This window comes from Suillus clintonianus, assembly GCF_016758775.1.
Source record: "Suillus clintonianus strain FC179 chromosome Unknown DEU56scaffold_43, whole genome shotgun sequence".
Classification (NCBI taxonomy): Eukaryota; Fungi; Basidiomycota; class Agaricomycetes; order Boletales; family Suillaceae; genus Suillus; species Suillus clintonianus.
In genome coordinates this window covers 199,629-215,086 of record NW_024539267.1, presented here as the reverse complement: position 1 = coordinate 215,086, position 15,458 = coordinate 199,629, and the positions used below count along the sequence as shown (strand labels likewise).

Sequence of the window (15,458 nt, the reverse complement as noted above, 5' to 3'; positions counted from 1 at the left end):
ACCGCCTTGCTCATTGAAGCAATTGCCAATCTGTTTCCAGGGTGTGAGTATCCTACTCTCCGTCGACCTCGAGTCAAGCTGATCGAAGACATTGCTGATCCGTTGACAGATTGTGAGTGGCTTGATTCGCCGTTGGGGTCAAGTCATACTTATCACTGACATCGCGCATCCCTCAATAGAACGTGAGTGTTTGATCCTCGAGCCTTGCTCACTCTGACGATATCACCGATCCACCAATAGGACGTGAGTTTAACCATCCTCCTTTGATCTCAGACCATGCTGACCGAAGATACCGTTTATCGACAGTATGTGAGTGTTTCATCCTTGAGCCTTGCTCACCAACGATACCACCGATCCATCAATAGGAGGTGAGTTTGTTCATCCTCCTTTGACCCTAGGCCATGCTGACTAAAGATATCATTCATTGACAGAATGTGAGTATACCGATCCTCAACGGAGGGAGACGATTTTCAACTTTCCTTCGTGATTTCACCAGCTTTCGTTCGATCAACGTGCAGAGATGCAATCTAAGATACTCTCTGTGGTATGTCCAGTTGGTCACAGATGAACACACAATCCTCATGTTGGAAATACGCCAGGCCTCTGGCTCATCACCATTGGAGACAACTGTTCAGCTCAGTTCTGGTAAATTTTCAGGCGACGTTTCAATGAGCCGGCTTATCATTGATCTTTCAGCTGCTATCATTATTTTCGAACACTCCTTCTACATTCTCGACCAGCGGCTTAATCCTCAGGACCAGAAAGAGGCTGTTCCCTCTTTTTACATTGCTCTTGAGCAGTACTTGACGTCTCCACATGCAACTGCTGTCGCAGAAGCTGTGAGCACTGCTGTCGCGAAAGCTGTGGGCACTACCGTCCACGCAAAGCAAATGCCTGCTTGGAAAGCAAAGCTGTTGTTTGGACTCTTGCGGAGGAAGGCAAAACGCTCTATTGAACCCTCACGGGAGAGGGATTACTCTCAACAGAAGGATTACTCTCAAAAGAAGGCGGAGTTAATTGAAAGGGTTTATAAAATCGTTTTAGAGCATCGTCTACGTATGTTTTTAAAAACTCTCATTGTTGTTGCAATCGCGCTGATTTGTTTGTCTTCAGCAAGACCTTTGATGCCAGGCAGTGCATGACCACGTCAATGATGTTCGGAGTTGAGCTGATGTATTCTGGCGGCGAGTGCGAGTTTCTAGGGTTGTCTGGCGAGGGCGGTTCAACTTCTGAAGGGTGTAGCACTGTATCAAATTTGTACAATCATGCAATATGGCACTTTATCTCTGGTATGGTGTATAAGTGCGTGAAGCATGCTGGCCATTCACTTCTGAGCTAGCCGTCGTCGCTCAGCGTCTCGCGCCCGTTGTGTCCTTCACATCGCTCGAGGACAGTGATGCGACAGTGCAAGGAGCATTCGATGCATTGGGCCAGAATCAGTGGCTTCACTTGGCCTGCCATGGAATACCAAATCCAAAGGACCCATTTGAATCTTCCTTCGCAATGCGCGACGGGCCTTTAAAGATCAGGGAGATCATCCGATCTCACTGGCAGAACCCGGAGTTTGCATTCTTATCGGCTTGCCATACTACCGTGGGTGATAAGTCGAGCCCAGATGAAGCAATTAATCTCGCTGCGGCGATGCAATTCTCTGGATTTCGCAGCGGATTCGGTTCCATGTGGACTGTCGACGACGATGTTGCACGCCAGGTTGTTTCTGTGTTTTATGAACATCTGATTGATGGTTCGGGGAGATTGGACTGCACGCGCGCTGCGGTAGCATTGCACAAAGCTATGAAATCGTTGCGGAAGAAGATTCCGCTGGAACAGCAGATTGTGTTTGTACATATAAGTGTTTAGTTTGAACGAATTTAATGGGCTGACTGCACCAACCGTTGCCAGTGTCTCAGATTGCGATCTTGAATGTTAGTGATACGCGTGAAATTTAAGTTGATTAATGGATGCGGATCGATCCACTCACTGAGTGTATTCACTACACGAGAATTGAGGGTGGTAACATACTTCCAAGCACAATCGATTTAGCCTTACTCAGTCAACTTGGAGGTAGCGATGATCAATTAGCATGGGCAGCAAGTTGTTTTCCTTCGAATACATCAAGGTCTTAATTAATCAAGACATACATGAATATCATAGGCCGTGGCACCACCCTCCTTGGCTAAGCATGCGTAGCTCAATGGTCAAGATTGTCAACGGACTAGACCGTAGCACACTGGCAGAAGCGGGCCCAACTTGAAGGATATATACACGATCTAGAAGTAAACCTCATCAGTTTTTCAATACGTCTATACCGTGTATAACCTGGGTCACGCATAGTTCGCCTGCTGCGACGCGTTCGGTTAATGGAGGAGTCATGAAGTTTTCTTAGTCCAGATCTCGCATATTTGGGACATCTAAGGATCATGACATGGTAATAGGCAAGTTACCCTGCTCATCCACGCAATTAGGCTGCAGAAACAACCTGGTCCCCCGGCGTGCTCACATTCGTAGTCCAGGGCTCCTCGTCCCCGGGGCATTAAATTTCCCTGGTAAGTAATCTTCTGTCATTTCCCTGATACCCCGTATTTTGAACGTTTCGTCCCGGAAAGCTAGTCACTGACTCACCATGCTTGAAAACCGGCGTATATCATGACCTTGTATATCTATTCGTGAAACCGAAACGAGACCTTGTCATTTCCACCTGTGAGCATCTTCTTGGAGGGTAATACTACTGTTTTCAATCTGAGTTTTAACAGATCGCCGGGGGTAAATTTGTCTGACCTACTTAGTTGTAGGAAGACTGAATAGAATGACATTGACATTCGCACTAGTTCCTGCTGGTTCCCCATGTTCATGTATGCCTAATGCATATGGGTTGGATGTCGTTATTTTGCAATATACAGGCTTGTACAATACAGCCTTCAGACTTCGGAGGCGAGTTGTGTACGGCTCATGGTACGCACAACCCATTGCCCACTAGATCTAGGTTTGACAAGCTTAAGAGCGCTCACAGAACTCACACACCGATAGCGGTTAAAAGTCTACTACTCTCAGCGCCGAACATTTCTCACCGCTCAGTCCCATTACTACCATTTACCTTTCCTCATGGATTCTTCAAAGATAAAAAAGAAGATCAATCGCTTTCGAATTCTCATCATAGGAAGAGCGAATGCAGGGAAAACTACCATCCTCCAGAGGGTGTGCAATACAAAAGAGAACCCTGAAATATTTAATAGCGCTGGGGAAAAGGTGCGCATCACGATGCTAGTACGAGGCTAATAGTGACGGCTGTCTCATCGACATCAGATCGATGCTGCTGTTTTGACCGCATCTAGAGAGGTAACGTGTACCATTAGTCGGCAACATCAACTGACATTTTCTCAGCGTGGAGAGCACGACATCGAGAACGAACTGGCGTTTCAAACCAACCCAGGATTCATCTTTCATGATTCGTGCGGTTTTGAAGCAGGCGGGGAATCCGAGTATGACAAGATGAACAAATTTATTGCAGATCGTTCGAAGAAAGTAGATATCAAGGATAGAATCCACGCTATATGGTAATTGGTCGAGTTGGCGACATTCACTGGCTCACTGCTTTGACATAGGTATTGCATACCTATGGATCAGGCAAGCCGCTGTTTTACTGAAGCTGAAACCAAATTCTTCTCCCGCTGCGACACTGGAAGCAGTAAGCTTTGGACCTGTCCGTTAATCATCGACTGATTCGCGACTTGGATCCTCAGTTCCAGTTATCGTACTATTTACCAAATTCGACGCACTCTACGCTACTGAATTCACACGACTGACAGAAAACGGAATGTTGAGGAAAGATGCCAAACGACTGGCCCCAAAGCACGCCGAGGACTCATTTGCGAACGGGACACAAGTGAAGTCTCTATACGACCCAAAGACCATCCGACGGCCTCCAAAATGCCACGTCTGCCTCCCAGGTAAGCTGTAGATCATCGAAGTCTGATGCATGATGACTGTTGATCCATTAGACATGAACAAGGATGATGCTGATTGCGGGCCACTCATCGAACGGACCGCTGGAATTTTAGATGATCGAGTCCTTCAGCAATTGTTCGTCTCGACCCAGCAGACCAACTTAGAACTCTGCATGAAATATGCAGTTGAGCAGTATCTACCCATCATTTGCCTGCCGCGAGCATTATTGACTATCGTCCAGGACACTTGCAGAGCTTGTTGCCCCAGATAAGAAAATCTCATCTGAGGAAACAATAGCTAAATTGGGTGCCTGGTTTCCAAATATTTGGGTAAGATGATGGGAATGTTCGAAAGTTACTCTCATTTATGTTGGCTGTTTTTTCACAGATAGTACGTCTGTTGGTCCTCGTTCGCTCTCGAGCCATGCTGATCGAAGTCGTTGCCCACTCTTCGCAGGCTGTGAGTGTCTTGACCCTCCTTTGAGCTCGAGCCATGCTGATCGAAGTCGTTGCCCACTCTTCGCAGGACGTGAGTGTCTTGATCCTCCTTTGAGCTCGAGCCATGCTGATCGAAGTCATTGCCCACTCTTCGCAGGACGTGAGTGTCTTGATCATCCCTCGAGCTCGAGCCATGCTGATCGAAGTCGTTGCCCACTCTTCGCAGGACGTGAGTGTCTTGATCCTCCTTCGAGCTCGAGCCATGCTGATCGAAGTCGTTGCCCACTCTTCGCAGGACGTGAGTGTCTTGATCCTCCTTTGAGCTCGAGCCATGCTGATCCAAGTCGTTGCCCACTCCCCGCAGTTTGTGAGTGTCTTGATCCTCCTTCGAACCCGAGCCATGCTGATCCAACTCGTTGCCCACTCTTCGCAGCGTGTGAGTGTCTTGATCCTCCTTCGAGCTCGAACCATGCTGATCAAAGTCGTTGTCCACTCTTCGCAGTTTGTGAGTGTCTTGATCATCCTTTGAGCTTGATTCATGCTGATTCCAATCGTTGCCCACTCTTCGCAGCTTGTGAGTGTCCCGATCCTCCTTCGAGCTTGAGTCATGCTGATTCCAGTCGTTGCCCACTCTTCGCAGCTTGTGAGTGTCTTGATCCTCCCTCGAGCTCGATCCATGCTGATCGAAGTCGTTGTCCACTCTTCGCAGGCTGTGAGTGTCTTGATCCTCCCTCGAGCTCGAGCCATGCTGATCCAAGTCGTTGCCCACTCTTCGCAGCGTGTGAGTGTCTTGATCCTCCTTCGAGCTCGAGCCATGCTGATCCAAGTCGTTGCCCACTCTTCGCAGGACGTGAGTGTCTGGATCCTCCTTCGAGCTCGAGCAATGCTGATCCAAGTCGTTGCCACTCTTCGCAGCTTGTGAGTGTCTTGATCCTCCTTCGAGCTCGAGCCATGCTGATTCCAATCGTTGTCCACTCTTCGCAGCGTGTGAGTGTCTTGATCCTCCTTCGAGCTCGAGCCATGCTGATCCAAGTCGTTGCCCATCCGTTGACAGGATGTGAGTGTTGATCCTTCCTAGAGCTCGGGTCTTGCTGAGTGAAGGAATTTCTGATCCACCGGTAGAATGTGAGTATACTCATCCCTCACCGGCCTTGAGTTATACTCACCGAAAGAATGCCTGATTCGTTGATAGCTTGTAAGCGTGATCATCCTCAGTCGACCTCCTGTCCTGCTCACTGACGCAACTGTTGATCCATTGTCAGGGTGTGAGTTTCTTCATCCGCTGTCGATTTTGAGCCCTGCTGACCAAGTACGTTGGGTGATTCGTTGACAGATTGTGAGTTGGTCTATCCGCTGCCAAGCTCGAGCCATGCTTACTGAAAACATCGCCCACCCGTTCACAGAATGTGAGTTGGTCGGTCCGCCGTCAAGCTCTAGCCATGCTGACGGAAGACATCGCCCACCCGTTCACAGATTGTGAGCGCATCGATCCTCTGTCGAGCTGTAGCATTGCTGACCGGTGAAATTGCCGATCCACGTTGACAGGATGTGAGTGTGTTCGTCTGCCGTCGAGCTCGAGCCTTGCTCACTTGTGACATTGCTCGCTCGCTCACAGGCTGTCAGTGTTTTAATCCTCCGTGGGGCTCGAGCTTTGCTTATTACTCACATTGCGCATTCCTTAACAGACTGTGAGTGTCTCATCCCTCCAGCCTTTCTCACCAATGACATCGCTGATCCATTCATAGGAAGTGAGTTTGTTCATCCTCCTTTGGCCTTAGCCATGCTGACCGAAGACTTTATTCATTGACAGAATGTGAGTGTATTGGTCCTCAGCAGAGGGTGACGATTTTTAACTTTCCATCATCACTTCAGCTTTACGGCGATCAACGTACGGAGATGCGGTCTAGGATACTCTCTGTGGTGCGTTCAATTGGTCACAGGCTGTACACATATGTTTAAATGTACCAGACTTCTGCCAGTGCATCACCATTTGAGCAAATTTTCCAGCTTGGTTCTGGTGAATCTTCAGGCCGCATTGCAGTGAACTTGCTCATTTTCAATCATTTAGCTGCTGTCATTATTTTCGAACACTCTTTCTACGTTTTCGACCAGCGACGCCATCTTAAGGACCAGCAAGAATCTGTTCCCTCTTTTAATGTTGCTCTCGGGCGGTATATGGCTTCTCCGTATGCAATTACTGTCAGGGACTCAGTGAAAACTGCTGTTCACGCATATCAAGAACCTGTGGGCACTGCCGTCCACACAAATCAAGAGCCTGTGGGCACTGCCGTCCACACAAATGAAGGAAACTCGTCTAATTGGAAAGCAAAGCTACTGTTTGGACGCTTCCGGAGGAAGAAAAAACAATCTTTCAAACCCTCTCAGGGCAAGGTGAAAGAGTCCTTTGAATGCTCTCAGGAGATGGCGAAACAACCTATGGATTGCTCGGGTTTAATCGAAAGAATTCTTGCAATCACTTTAGAGCATCGCCTGCGTATATTTCAACTCTCATGATTGTGGCAATCCCGCTGATTTATTCGTCTTCAGCACGACCTTGATGCCAGTCAATGAATCACGACGTAGGTGATGCTTGGAGTCATATTCTGGAGGCAAATGAGGGTTTCTAGAATGGTCTGTCGAGGGCGGTTCAAGTTTTGAGGGGTGTGGCACTATCGAACTTTGTACAATCACATGCAATTATGAGACTTAATCTCTGGTTTGGCGTATATACGCGTGAAGCATGCTGGTCATTTAGCTGAGACAGCGGTTAGGCGTACTATGTCTCTAACAGCAGCTTGATGTATCTCCCAACTACGTCTGGTCCGATTGGTCGGGTCAGAATTGCGTATCATTGACTCACTTCTGCTGCACAGTTTTTCTCAACTTGCGTGAATTTTTCATAACGACATCTCGTTAATTGTCATTTCATAATTATACTCTACAGAGACACATGGAACGTCCCCGACAACGTCGTTGTCCAAATAAGGCTACCGAGAACTTCATGAATCACAAGTCCCTGTCGCGGTAGCTTGCCAGTACTACAAACACTGAAGTGTTATACTAGGGCGAGCTTCGCACTCCACCTCATTAACTCAGGGCTGTCTTCGGTGAGAAAATCCACGTTTGATATTAACGCACATGATTCACTCAACGGCGGGTCAGGCCGAGCAACGTCCCGCAACGTCCGAGTCCCCAGTTTGAAGTGCGTGCATACCTATCACAGGCTTCCTTCATCTCAAGTATAGTGCTTCTTCCACCTACAAGGCAAACAACACCGAGTTGTCCGTATACAGTTCGTTCCGACACTGGTTCCGTGTGGGGCTACTACATCTCCCAAGACGTCTTCCGCATTTTCATTAGTGCCAGGACTTCGCAGGGCCACGAAAGAATCAGGTCTTACCTTTTCCCTCGGCAATATCCATATTCCAGCTGGGATGAACACGTACGCTAACGACGTTTACAGCTTCCATAGACATTGCGTACAATACTATACATCCCCGCCGTCTCATTCTTGCATATTCTGCATTGTTCATCCCTAGGACCGGGGATCTGCCAGGTTATGTATAGACTCTCGTAGTGATCCCCTGCTATCCGCCAGGCGTAACTTTTCTGCCAACCCAACAGGTAGACTGTCAAGGTCTACACGCTACTACTCTCAGGATATAAAAGCAAGCCGTGTTCTTACCTTCTCCTCCCATACTCAGATATAATATTTGAGATCAGATCCCACATCACCTCGCACACATAATGCGTTTCTCCGTCCTCGCCGTTATTGTTGCTTTAACAGCATCTATGTCTGTCAGTGCATGCATTGACACATACTGGCCTTGCAAGAAGTCCTCGGATTGCTGCAGTAGCATGGTTTGTGAATTCGTGAGTGTAGATTGTTAGACTGATTCAGCTCTACAACTCACTCTTTGTATTACTCATAGGGATTCTGCGAACCTTCTGGTAGAGGGGAGTAGCTGGAAGGCGGAGTCGCTGGCACGTTGCGACAATGAGTCGCACTCCTGCTTTCGCATTTATGCTGTGTTTAATGGCACAATCCGTAGTTCGTTGCTGAGTTGATTGACACTGTTGGATCTGGGTAGTGGTTGAGCAGTGCGGTATTAAAAAAGATGTATACGGTTTTGACAAGGAATGGTCTATCGTCGGGACGTTGCGGTTTACATGGGCATTGCGTAAAATACTATACATCCCCGCCGTCTCATTCTTACATATTCTGCATTGTTCATCCCTCGGACTGGGGATCTGCCAGGTTATGTATAGACTCTCGTAGTGATCCCCTGCTATCCGCTAGGCGTAACCTTTCTGCCAAAACCGACAGGCAGATTGTCAAGGTCTACACGCTACTATGCTCAGGATATAAAAGCAAGCCCCATCTTCTTACCTTGTCCTCCCATAATCAGACATAGTATTTGAGATCAGATCCCACATCACCTCGCACACATAATGCGTTTCTCCGTCCTCGCCGTTATTGTTGCTTTAACAGCATCTATGTCTGTCAGTGCATGCGTTAAAGCATACCGGCCTTGCAAGAAGTCCTCGGATTGCTGCAGTGGCATAGTCGAATTGGTTTGTGTATCTGTGAGTGTAGATTGTTAGCTTGATTCAGCTCCACGACTCACCCTTTGTATTACTCATAGGGATTCTGCGAACCTACTGATAAAAAAGAGTAGCTAGAAGGTGGAGTCACTGGCACGTTGCGACAATGAGTCATACTCCTGCTTTCGCAGTTTTGATGGCACAATCCGTAGTTTCGTTGCCGAGTTGATTGGTATGGTTGGTTCTGGGTAGTGGTTGAGCAGTGCGGTATAAATAAAGAGTATACGGTTTTGACAAGGAATGAAATACCGTCGGGACGTTGCGGTTGGAGTGAAGTTGAATGAAGTGGCATGTTGAAAGTGTGGTAGCTAAATCAATGTCGACAATTGAGGCAGCTACGTCTTCTGGTTCTGAATTCCTTGCGAAGCCAATGGACCACTGAAGAAGCAACGTGATGAAGACGTAGAACAGAAGCGCGTGACGATGATCTGCATTCCCCCCACCCCCACATATCGAGGCCTTTGCATGATAGCAATCCAGGCTTGCACTGTAAGGAGAAAGAATATGCCTGTTGCTATACATAAGCCAACTTCCGCATCGTCACCTATCGATCGAAAAAATACCATACGCACAAAAGCATCATTCCATCAAGGCGAAATCTTTTGATGGGCAGATTTTTCTGTGGAATGATGACGTGACCGCCGATGAGGTCACCGAGTCGGTGACCTCTGGCAATGCCGTTCAAGTTCTCGAAAGCTTCTTGAATTCGCCGTATCAGTGAAATCACTGATGGAGCGGAGGGCGTTTGAGGGCTTAGCGATAACAAGCACTGGTATTATTAGACGTGATGCGATGTTATGTTATATGTGCGCCATGGCCGCATCTATGTTGGTTTGGAGTAGGACGATGAGGCGATTATGCTAGCCCTCAAACAGAAGGTTTTCAAATAGAAGATTATTGTGACGGTTTAGCTTGTCGAATTCAGTTAGTAAGACAGTTGGAGCATAGGTAGGTGCGAGAGGAAGCTTTGAAGTGGGACGGCAGTCGGAAATGAATGCATCAAGGTGACTAAGGCAGTTGGCAGCGCGGCCGCAATCAATCCGCATTCGTTCAATGATTGCGAGAGCATTGGGAGGCTCCGTGCATGCATGGGTTGACGACGAAGGTCCTATATCCTCCAACCTATATGTAAATACCACAACAAAACTCAAAATCAAATATATACATACTCCCTGCCCACTACCCGAGGTTGATCACTTGGATGGTTTCCAGTGCTACACATCTCCGCCAGTCAACGCATCTCCACCAGTCCGGAAAGCAAGGGATGTCATGTGTGTTCCTTCGTCGGACCTGGCCACGAGCTTAGCGTTATATTCACGAACGTCGAGGATCAGACGTGGTCCCAGCACAAACATCTGGAACACCTGGGCGATGTTGAGAATGCCATTATACAAACTAGTTCTCCAAGTAGATGTGTTCTATATACATGATCAGGAGTGATCAGATGCAGATGCTAGTAGCAGACTCGCAGCGCACCATCATAGACGGAGAAAGTCCCCCAAGAGTGAAGCAAGCCACGAGGACAAAGCTAGCCATGCAGAACTTCAGCGAAACAAGGTAACAAGATCCAAATAATCGAGCTCACGCTAGAAAGTAGAGCGCGTGACTTCTTATTAAGATCACGAAACAGTCCTCAATGATCGATCCTCTCTGCAATTGTCGCAGGTCACGGAGGTGCTTTATAACAATCCAGACTGCAAGAAAAAGATTGAGGATCTCCCATATAGCAGTGGGTATGATCACGTCGTCATTGAGATCCGTCGCGTCTATGTCAATTCTGTAAGCACAGACATGGTAACCAGAAAGCACGGCCTCCCCTGGTATTTGTCCATGAGTCCCATGTGCTCAAGGCTGTCATCAATATTTAAAGCTTACCCCCTGAGAAACCCAAATTTGCAATTACCGCCATAACTCCGGTGGCGATCGTGGAAACCAGTAGGAGTACAGCGAGTAAGGTGGATGGAATTTTAGATTGCCCATACATGGCGTGTATCCGAGCCATCATGATGACTTACATAATATTTCAGTCGAGTCAGTATCAGTTTTGTACGGCAGGACAGCTCACCGCCCAGCATGGCATTGACGACGACAGGCTCCCATATCGCTATGAAATAAAGGGTGTTGCCTGAAAAACCCAATGTCAGATGTGCTGCTTGCATTGATGGACTCAATGCTTTAAATGAACTTACAACTGTTGCGATCATGTCTAACCATCGCGCTTTCCGAGATTGTCACTTACCCCTGTGCAGGAGTGCAGTTAGTAGTTGAATGGGAATGGGGATATCGGGCATCAGTACTGAATACTCACAACGTCAGTCACCGGGACTGGGAGAGACACTAGTAGTACATGTTGCCAGTCAGAAGAAACAATGGTGTATTTGGGGATACATACACAGTATGAGGTTGCTGATTGTGAAATATAGTTTATTAGTGCAGTGCAGTGTGAACTCGTTAGCCTCGCAAACATACAAGGAATATAGTATTCCAATGTAGCGAACCTAGCATATGTTGAAGTCAGCACAAGACGTCAACTGCGCTCATAACATAACATACACAAATATAAAGAACGGTCATGAAGGACCAGCGCTGCCTCTGTCCCGAGTCAACTGCATTATCATGTTTGCTTCTGACGTAGGACTTTGCTCACCCATATCAATTCGACCTGTTAGAGCGCTCTTAGTGAGATAGCTGCGCAGGTCATGACATCAACTTACCTCTTGTGTGAATGTTAATGCTTGAGTACTGTATACATATTAATGATCCCTCATAAAGTACATCTCTCTCACCCCAATCGTATACCACTACAGTAGCAGATGCAACTGCGAAACCACAGTCAATGATAGTGTGAAGTCAACATCGTCATGTCACTTGCTCAGAGCTCTCTACGAACCTTCAAAATAGTCAATAAAATGAGCATAACTGATGAGCGGCCACCAAGCAGGATCATTTGAGACGTAGGTCATATTGGGATGGGACGTATGGAGTTCATGAAGACATACCACCATCCAGCGCTTTTGTAATGATGAGGCTGGACGGTGGCCGTGTCTCGAACCACAATCTTCATTGATCGCAGCATGTACATACCAGAAAGGGGCCCATAGCAGTTGTCAGCAACACCCTAAGCTTGTTGATGGAGCGCTAGCGGAGATCCGATAGAAGAAATCAGAATATATTTCCAAATGGTTACAAAGCTGCGGTGGTAGAGTAGACAAAATTAAAAGCAAGGAGCAACGCCGCAGACAAAAGCGGAGCGTGGCTACACGTTCAAGTTCAACTAGCCTGGGACTCCTTCGGAATCTTCCGGTCCCCCTGCCCATAATTCTGATCCTTTCTCTCGGAATGATTAAAGGTCACAGAATAGGCTTAACCGGAATATATACAATAAGTATGACGACGAAACAATCTCGCGCATCAATCAGAAAGTAATGGCCGTCTTGCCCAACAAGTCTAAGGTAATAAGGACTACGGCTCCTCCTCCTCCTCCTCATCCTCAACATCATCCGCATCAAGTACCGACCTCCCAGTAAGATCAGCAGCATCAATCGCATTCTGCTTGTCCCCCAAGTACCAGTTCGGCATCGCAAGGGCAAGCAAAACAGGTATCACGCTCAGTATGGTGGCTGCCGTTACCATGATCTTCATCGTATCGTCGTACGCTGCAACATAACCAGAACCACAACCATAAACCGGTGAGCAGCGTCATCTACGTATACATCAAACCGAACAAACGCACCATTGATGACGCCCTCTCGCACAGGATCGCCGCGTGGATAAGACGCCGCTAACGTTATGCTCCCGTACAGCTCCGCGCGCTGCTCGTCAGTCAACCACGGCAGATACTTCGCCAAGTTGACTGGCATCGTGTTCGACCAAATCGCGCCGGCTATCAGTGCGTTTGTTTCCATCAAATTCAACGTGCCAGGAGATGCCTGAGAGCGAACATACCGCATGCGTTCCCGACTGCGCCTCCGATTTCAGTCACTAGGAGCACGACCGCCGTGATGATCGCCACGTCTGCGTGAGGCACGGATGCTTGTGCTCCTACTTGTGAGGAAACGGCGGCGAAACCACCGCCGAAACCTTGGAGGATCTGGGTCCATACAAGCTCAGCATCCGAGGCGTTGGCACCGCGCGAATGGATCATCATTGCGACACCGCTGAAGAGAATGTGTAGGTCGGGTATGTTGTGGGAGTGATGGTATGACTTACGCTAGACGAACCACGAGTCCGATGACGAGTACATACTACCGTGCAAGGCTGGGTTGGACTGCAGTACTTGATAGAGGATCAACGTACCTTGTAACGATGTAGGAAACGCATGCTGACACCCGCAATGATGCCAAAGAATGTTAGAGCAACGGATTGCGCCTGAATGAAGTACGTCGCGTTCACGAGGGACCAAGGTTTCACCACCAGGACAAATGAATACAGATACGTGAACGTGAGGTAGAACGACATCTATCACGTCGGACGATCAATTTTGCCAATGCACAATAACGTCGGTGAACAGAAACTTACAAAGTCAAAAAACCCGATCAACGCAGCACATACAACGCTTCTATTCCTCACAAACCGCGGGGCAATCACGGGCCTACTGGCGAAACACAGATCCCAGATTCCGAACACGGCAAGGAGCACGACTCCCATAACAAGCATTGCAATAATCGAGCCTACATTTCGTGCACACCAGTCAATCTCCCATGAAATCATAAATTTAAATGTAGACAACGAACCATTCTTCCAGCTCCCTTTGACAGTCTGACTAATCGTTAATGGAAGTAAGGTCAGTGAGACTGCAAACCCGAGAAGGACGAGTCCGACGAGGTCAAGCTGTTCAGCAGACCGGAGGAAGCGAGCCATCATAGATCCACTCTGGCTAGGCTGGCTTGAACTACTGCGACTGCGTGATTTTGGGGGATCGAGAAGAGCAAGCTTTTTGGCCTTGCGTTCTGCCCATAGAAGAGTGATAATGAGGGGCGCAAGGGAAATAGGGACAAGGATGGCAAACATGGCATCTATGCATCACACCATGCAATTGAGAAGATGACAAGGTAAAATAATGCCCAAGACTTACAGCCCCATCGCCAACCGATATGCTGGAGTACTGCCGAGGATATGTTTGAGCCAATGAATGCATTGATAAGGAACGGTGCAGAGACGAGGGAAACGACGAGCCCTCGCCATGCGAGCGTGGTGATGTCAGCGATGATAATCTGCGTGAGCAGTTGCAATCCGCTGAGCCGGGTAGATTAATCCCCAGAATTGTACTAGTGACATCAGCCCATGCTCACGTGTATCCACTGGAAAAACGAGTAAAAATAGAATGAGAACGCAAGAAATATTGAACATACACAGCGTACAACACAATGCCCCCAGCAATAGTACCGACATTGGGAGCAGAAGCTATCACGGTATAGCCTAGCAGTGACAGACCATGTTAATCCTGATTGCAGTCAGTTCGTACAAACGACATACCGAGAACGTAAAAAATCACTAGAAATCAACCGTCAAACAATGACAAGCGCCCAAAACACACCCTGCACTCACAAACGCCGACATAGGCAGTACTTCGCGAAGAGACATCCGCGACTTTAGCAATCACGGGTTTACCAACAGCAACTGCGTATGCTCAGTCAATAATCACCCTTGGGAGGGATGACAAGCATAAATCACCAATGAGTGACTGCGCAACGGTGATCGAACTGATGAGACTGTGCTCGCCGAAAGTTGAAGTAGCGAATGTAAGGTATGCATAAGTCGTCGAAGCATCAAGGGAGTATATATACGACGCAAGTCCAAGGCTATTAATAGCGGTCTATCAGTATCAGTCTACTCGTGCTGTACGAGGTGCAACTTGAAAGTCGTTTCTACGGCGGCGACAACACGTACCCGATGAAGAGACACCAACGGGAGTAACGCCCGTACACACGCTGTGCAGCCTCGACTTTCTTGACGCCAGCATGTGCGTCCTGCTCTGCAGCAAGGACCTCACTGTCCAGTGCAGCCCGGCAGACCGATGCATCATCGCCTGAACGATCGCCGTCATCTAGTTCATGAAGCATTGTGAGCGGAAACACATCTTTTTGGATGAAGAATCGGATTTATACCTATAGGGCTCGTCTGAGGGATAGGCAAATAGCCTGCAGACATAGCTCGTCGTTCGAAATTGGAAATTCAATATTCAATGACGAACTCGACAAGTTGTCAAGTTGAAGTTGAGGTGAGGACGTCTGCTTTTTCGGATATCCGGGACGGCAATTGGACCGGCGATAACGTATGGACTGCCCTCAATCTCACCAGCGTCTGAACCGAGCTACCAGCTAGCTAGGTTGGACCTCATGAGCTGTTTTTGCGTTGGACAAAGCTGGAAAACCAAACGGCTTACTGTTTGAACCTCCGCGTTGAGTAGTAGTAGGTGCTAGGCTGAAGCTGTAATCTCCGTTGAGACCGGATTCTCCGGTCAGAGCATTC

The 15,458-nt window shown here is 48.0% G+C and overlaps 7 protein-coding genes across 7 annotated transcripts; 4 read left to right on the top strand and 3 right to left on the bottom strand.

Moving 5' to 3' along the window:
- The first annotated feature begins 284 nt into the window (after positions 1-284).
- DEU56DRAFT_401040 (uncharacterized protein) lies at positions 285-1,323 on the top strand. Its single transcript, XM_041346038.1, has 3 exons — positions 285-368; positions 432-1,056; positions 1,114-1,323. Exons 2-3 carry the CDS (start codon positions 582-584, stop codon positions 1,140-1,142), a joined length of 504 nt encoding a protein of 167 aa, XP_041207675.1. The 5' UTR covers positions 285-368; positions 432-581; the 3' UTR covers positions 1,143-1,323.
- Positions 1,324-1,377: 54 nt separating this feature from the next.
- DEU56DRAFT_738099 (CHAT domain-containing protein) lies at positions 1,378-1,860 on the top strand (the record flags this gene model as incomplete). The annotated part of the gene is made up of 1 exon (XM_041348636.1): positions 1,378-1,860. A coding segment is annotated over one exon (483 nt), but the record flags the coding sequence as incomplete, so codon positions are not given.
- A 1,098-nt stretch (positions 1,861-2,958) lies between these two features.
- DEU56DRAFT_888299 (GTP-binding protein) lies at positions 2,959-4,216 on the top strand (the record flags this gene model as incomplete). The annotated part of the gene is made up of 6 exons (XM_041356240.1): positions 2,959-3,246; positions 3,304-3,336; positions 3,382-3,554; positions 3,603-3,685; positions 3,741-3,947; positions 3,999-4,216. The coding sequence occupies exons 1-6, from the start codon at positions 3,103-3,105 to the stop codon at positions 4,214-4,216; spliced, it is 858 nt and encodes a 285-aa protein (XP_041207673.1). The 5' UTR covers positions 2,959-3,102.
- Positions 4,217-4,326: 110 nt separating this feature from the next.
- Positions 4,327-5,205, bottom strand: DEU56DRAFT_738107 (uncharacterized protein; the record flags this gene model as incomplete). The annotated part of the gene is made up of 1 exon (XM_041348637.1): positions 4,327-5,205. A coding segment is annotated over one exon (879 nt), but the record flags the coding sequence as incomplete, so codon positions are not given.
- Positions 5,206-6,158: 953 nt separating this feature from the next.
- On the top strand, positions 6,159-7,040 carry DEU56DRAFT_808280 (uncharacterized protein). The gene is given in 6 exon segments (XM_041353423.1): positions 6,159-6,192; positions 6,208-6,230; positions 6,264-6,302; positions 6,351-6,626; positions 6,657-6,876; positions 6,930-7,040. 4 exon segments carry the CDS (start codon positions 6,279-6,281, stop codon positions 6,938-6,940), a joined length of 531 nt encoding a protein of 176 aa, XP_041207671.1. The 5' UTR covers positions 6,159-6,192; positions 6,208-6,230; positions 6,264-6,278; the 3' UTR covers positions 6,941-7,040.
- Positions 7,041-10,201: 3,161 nt separating this feature from the next.
- DEU56DRAFT_913520 (uncharacterized protein) lies at positions 10,202-11,950 on the bottom strand (the record flags this gene model as incomplete). Its single annotated transcript, XM_041357532.1, has 12 exons — positions 10,202-10,405; positions 10,464-10,515; positions 10,573-10,804; positions 10,863-10,997; positions 11,053-11,112; positions 11,380-11,393; positions 11,457-11,485; positions 11,541-11,579; positions 11,635-11,649; positions 11,702-11,721; positions 11,774-11,806; positions 11,878-11,950. The coding sequence occupies 12 exons, from the start codon at positions 11,948-11,950 to the stop codon at positions 10,202-10,204; spliced, it is 906 nt and encodes a 301-aa protein (XP_041207670.1).
- Positions 11,951-12,293: 343 nt separating this feature from the next.
- On the bottom strand, positions 12,294-15,419 carry DEU56DRAFT_808258 (major facilitator superfamily domain-containing protein). Its single transcript, XM_041353422.1, has 15 exons — positions 15,095-15,419; positions 14,877-15,033; positions 14,661-14,788; positions 14,535-14,606; positions 14,463-14,480; positions 14,339-14,405; positions 14,279-14,287; positions 14,062-14,222; positions 13,721-14,002; positions 13,506-13,657; positions 13,284-13,445; positions 13,197-13,231; positions 12,933-13,144; positions 12,721-12,870; positions 12,294-12,643 (listed from the first exon to the last, which is right to left on the bottom strand). The coding sequence occupies exons 1-15, from the start codon at positions 15,135-15,137 to the stop codon at positions 12,450-12,452; spliced, it is 1,842 nt and encodes a 613-aa protein (XP_041207669.1). The 5' UTR covers positions 15,138-15,419; the 3' UTR covers positions 12,294-12,449.
- Positions 15,420-15,458: the final 39 nt, after the last annotated feature.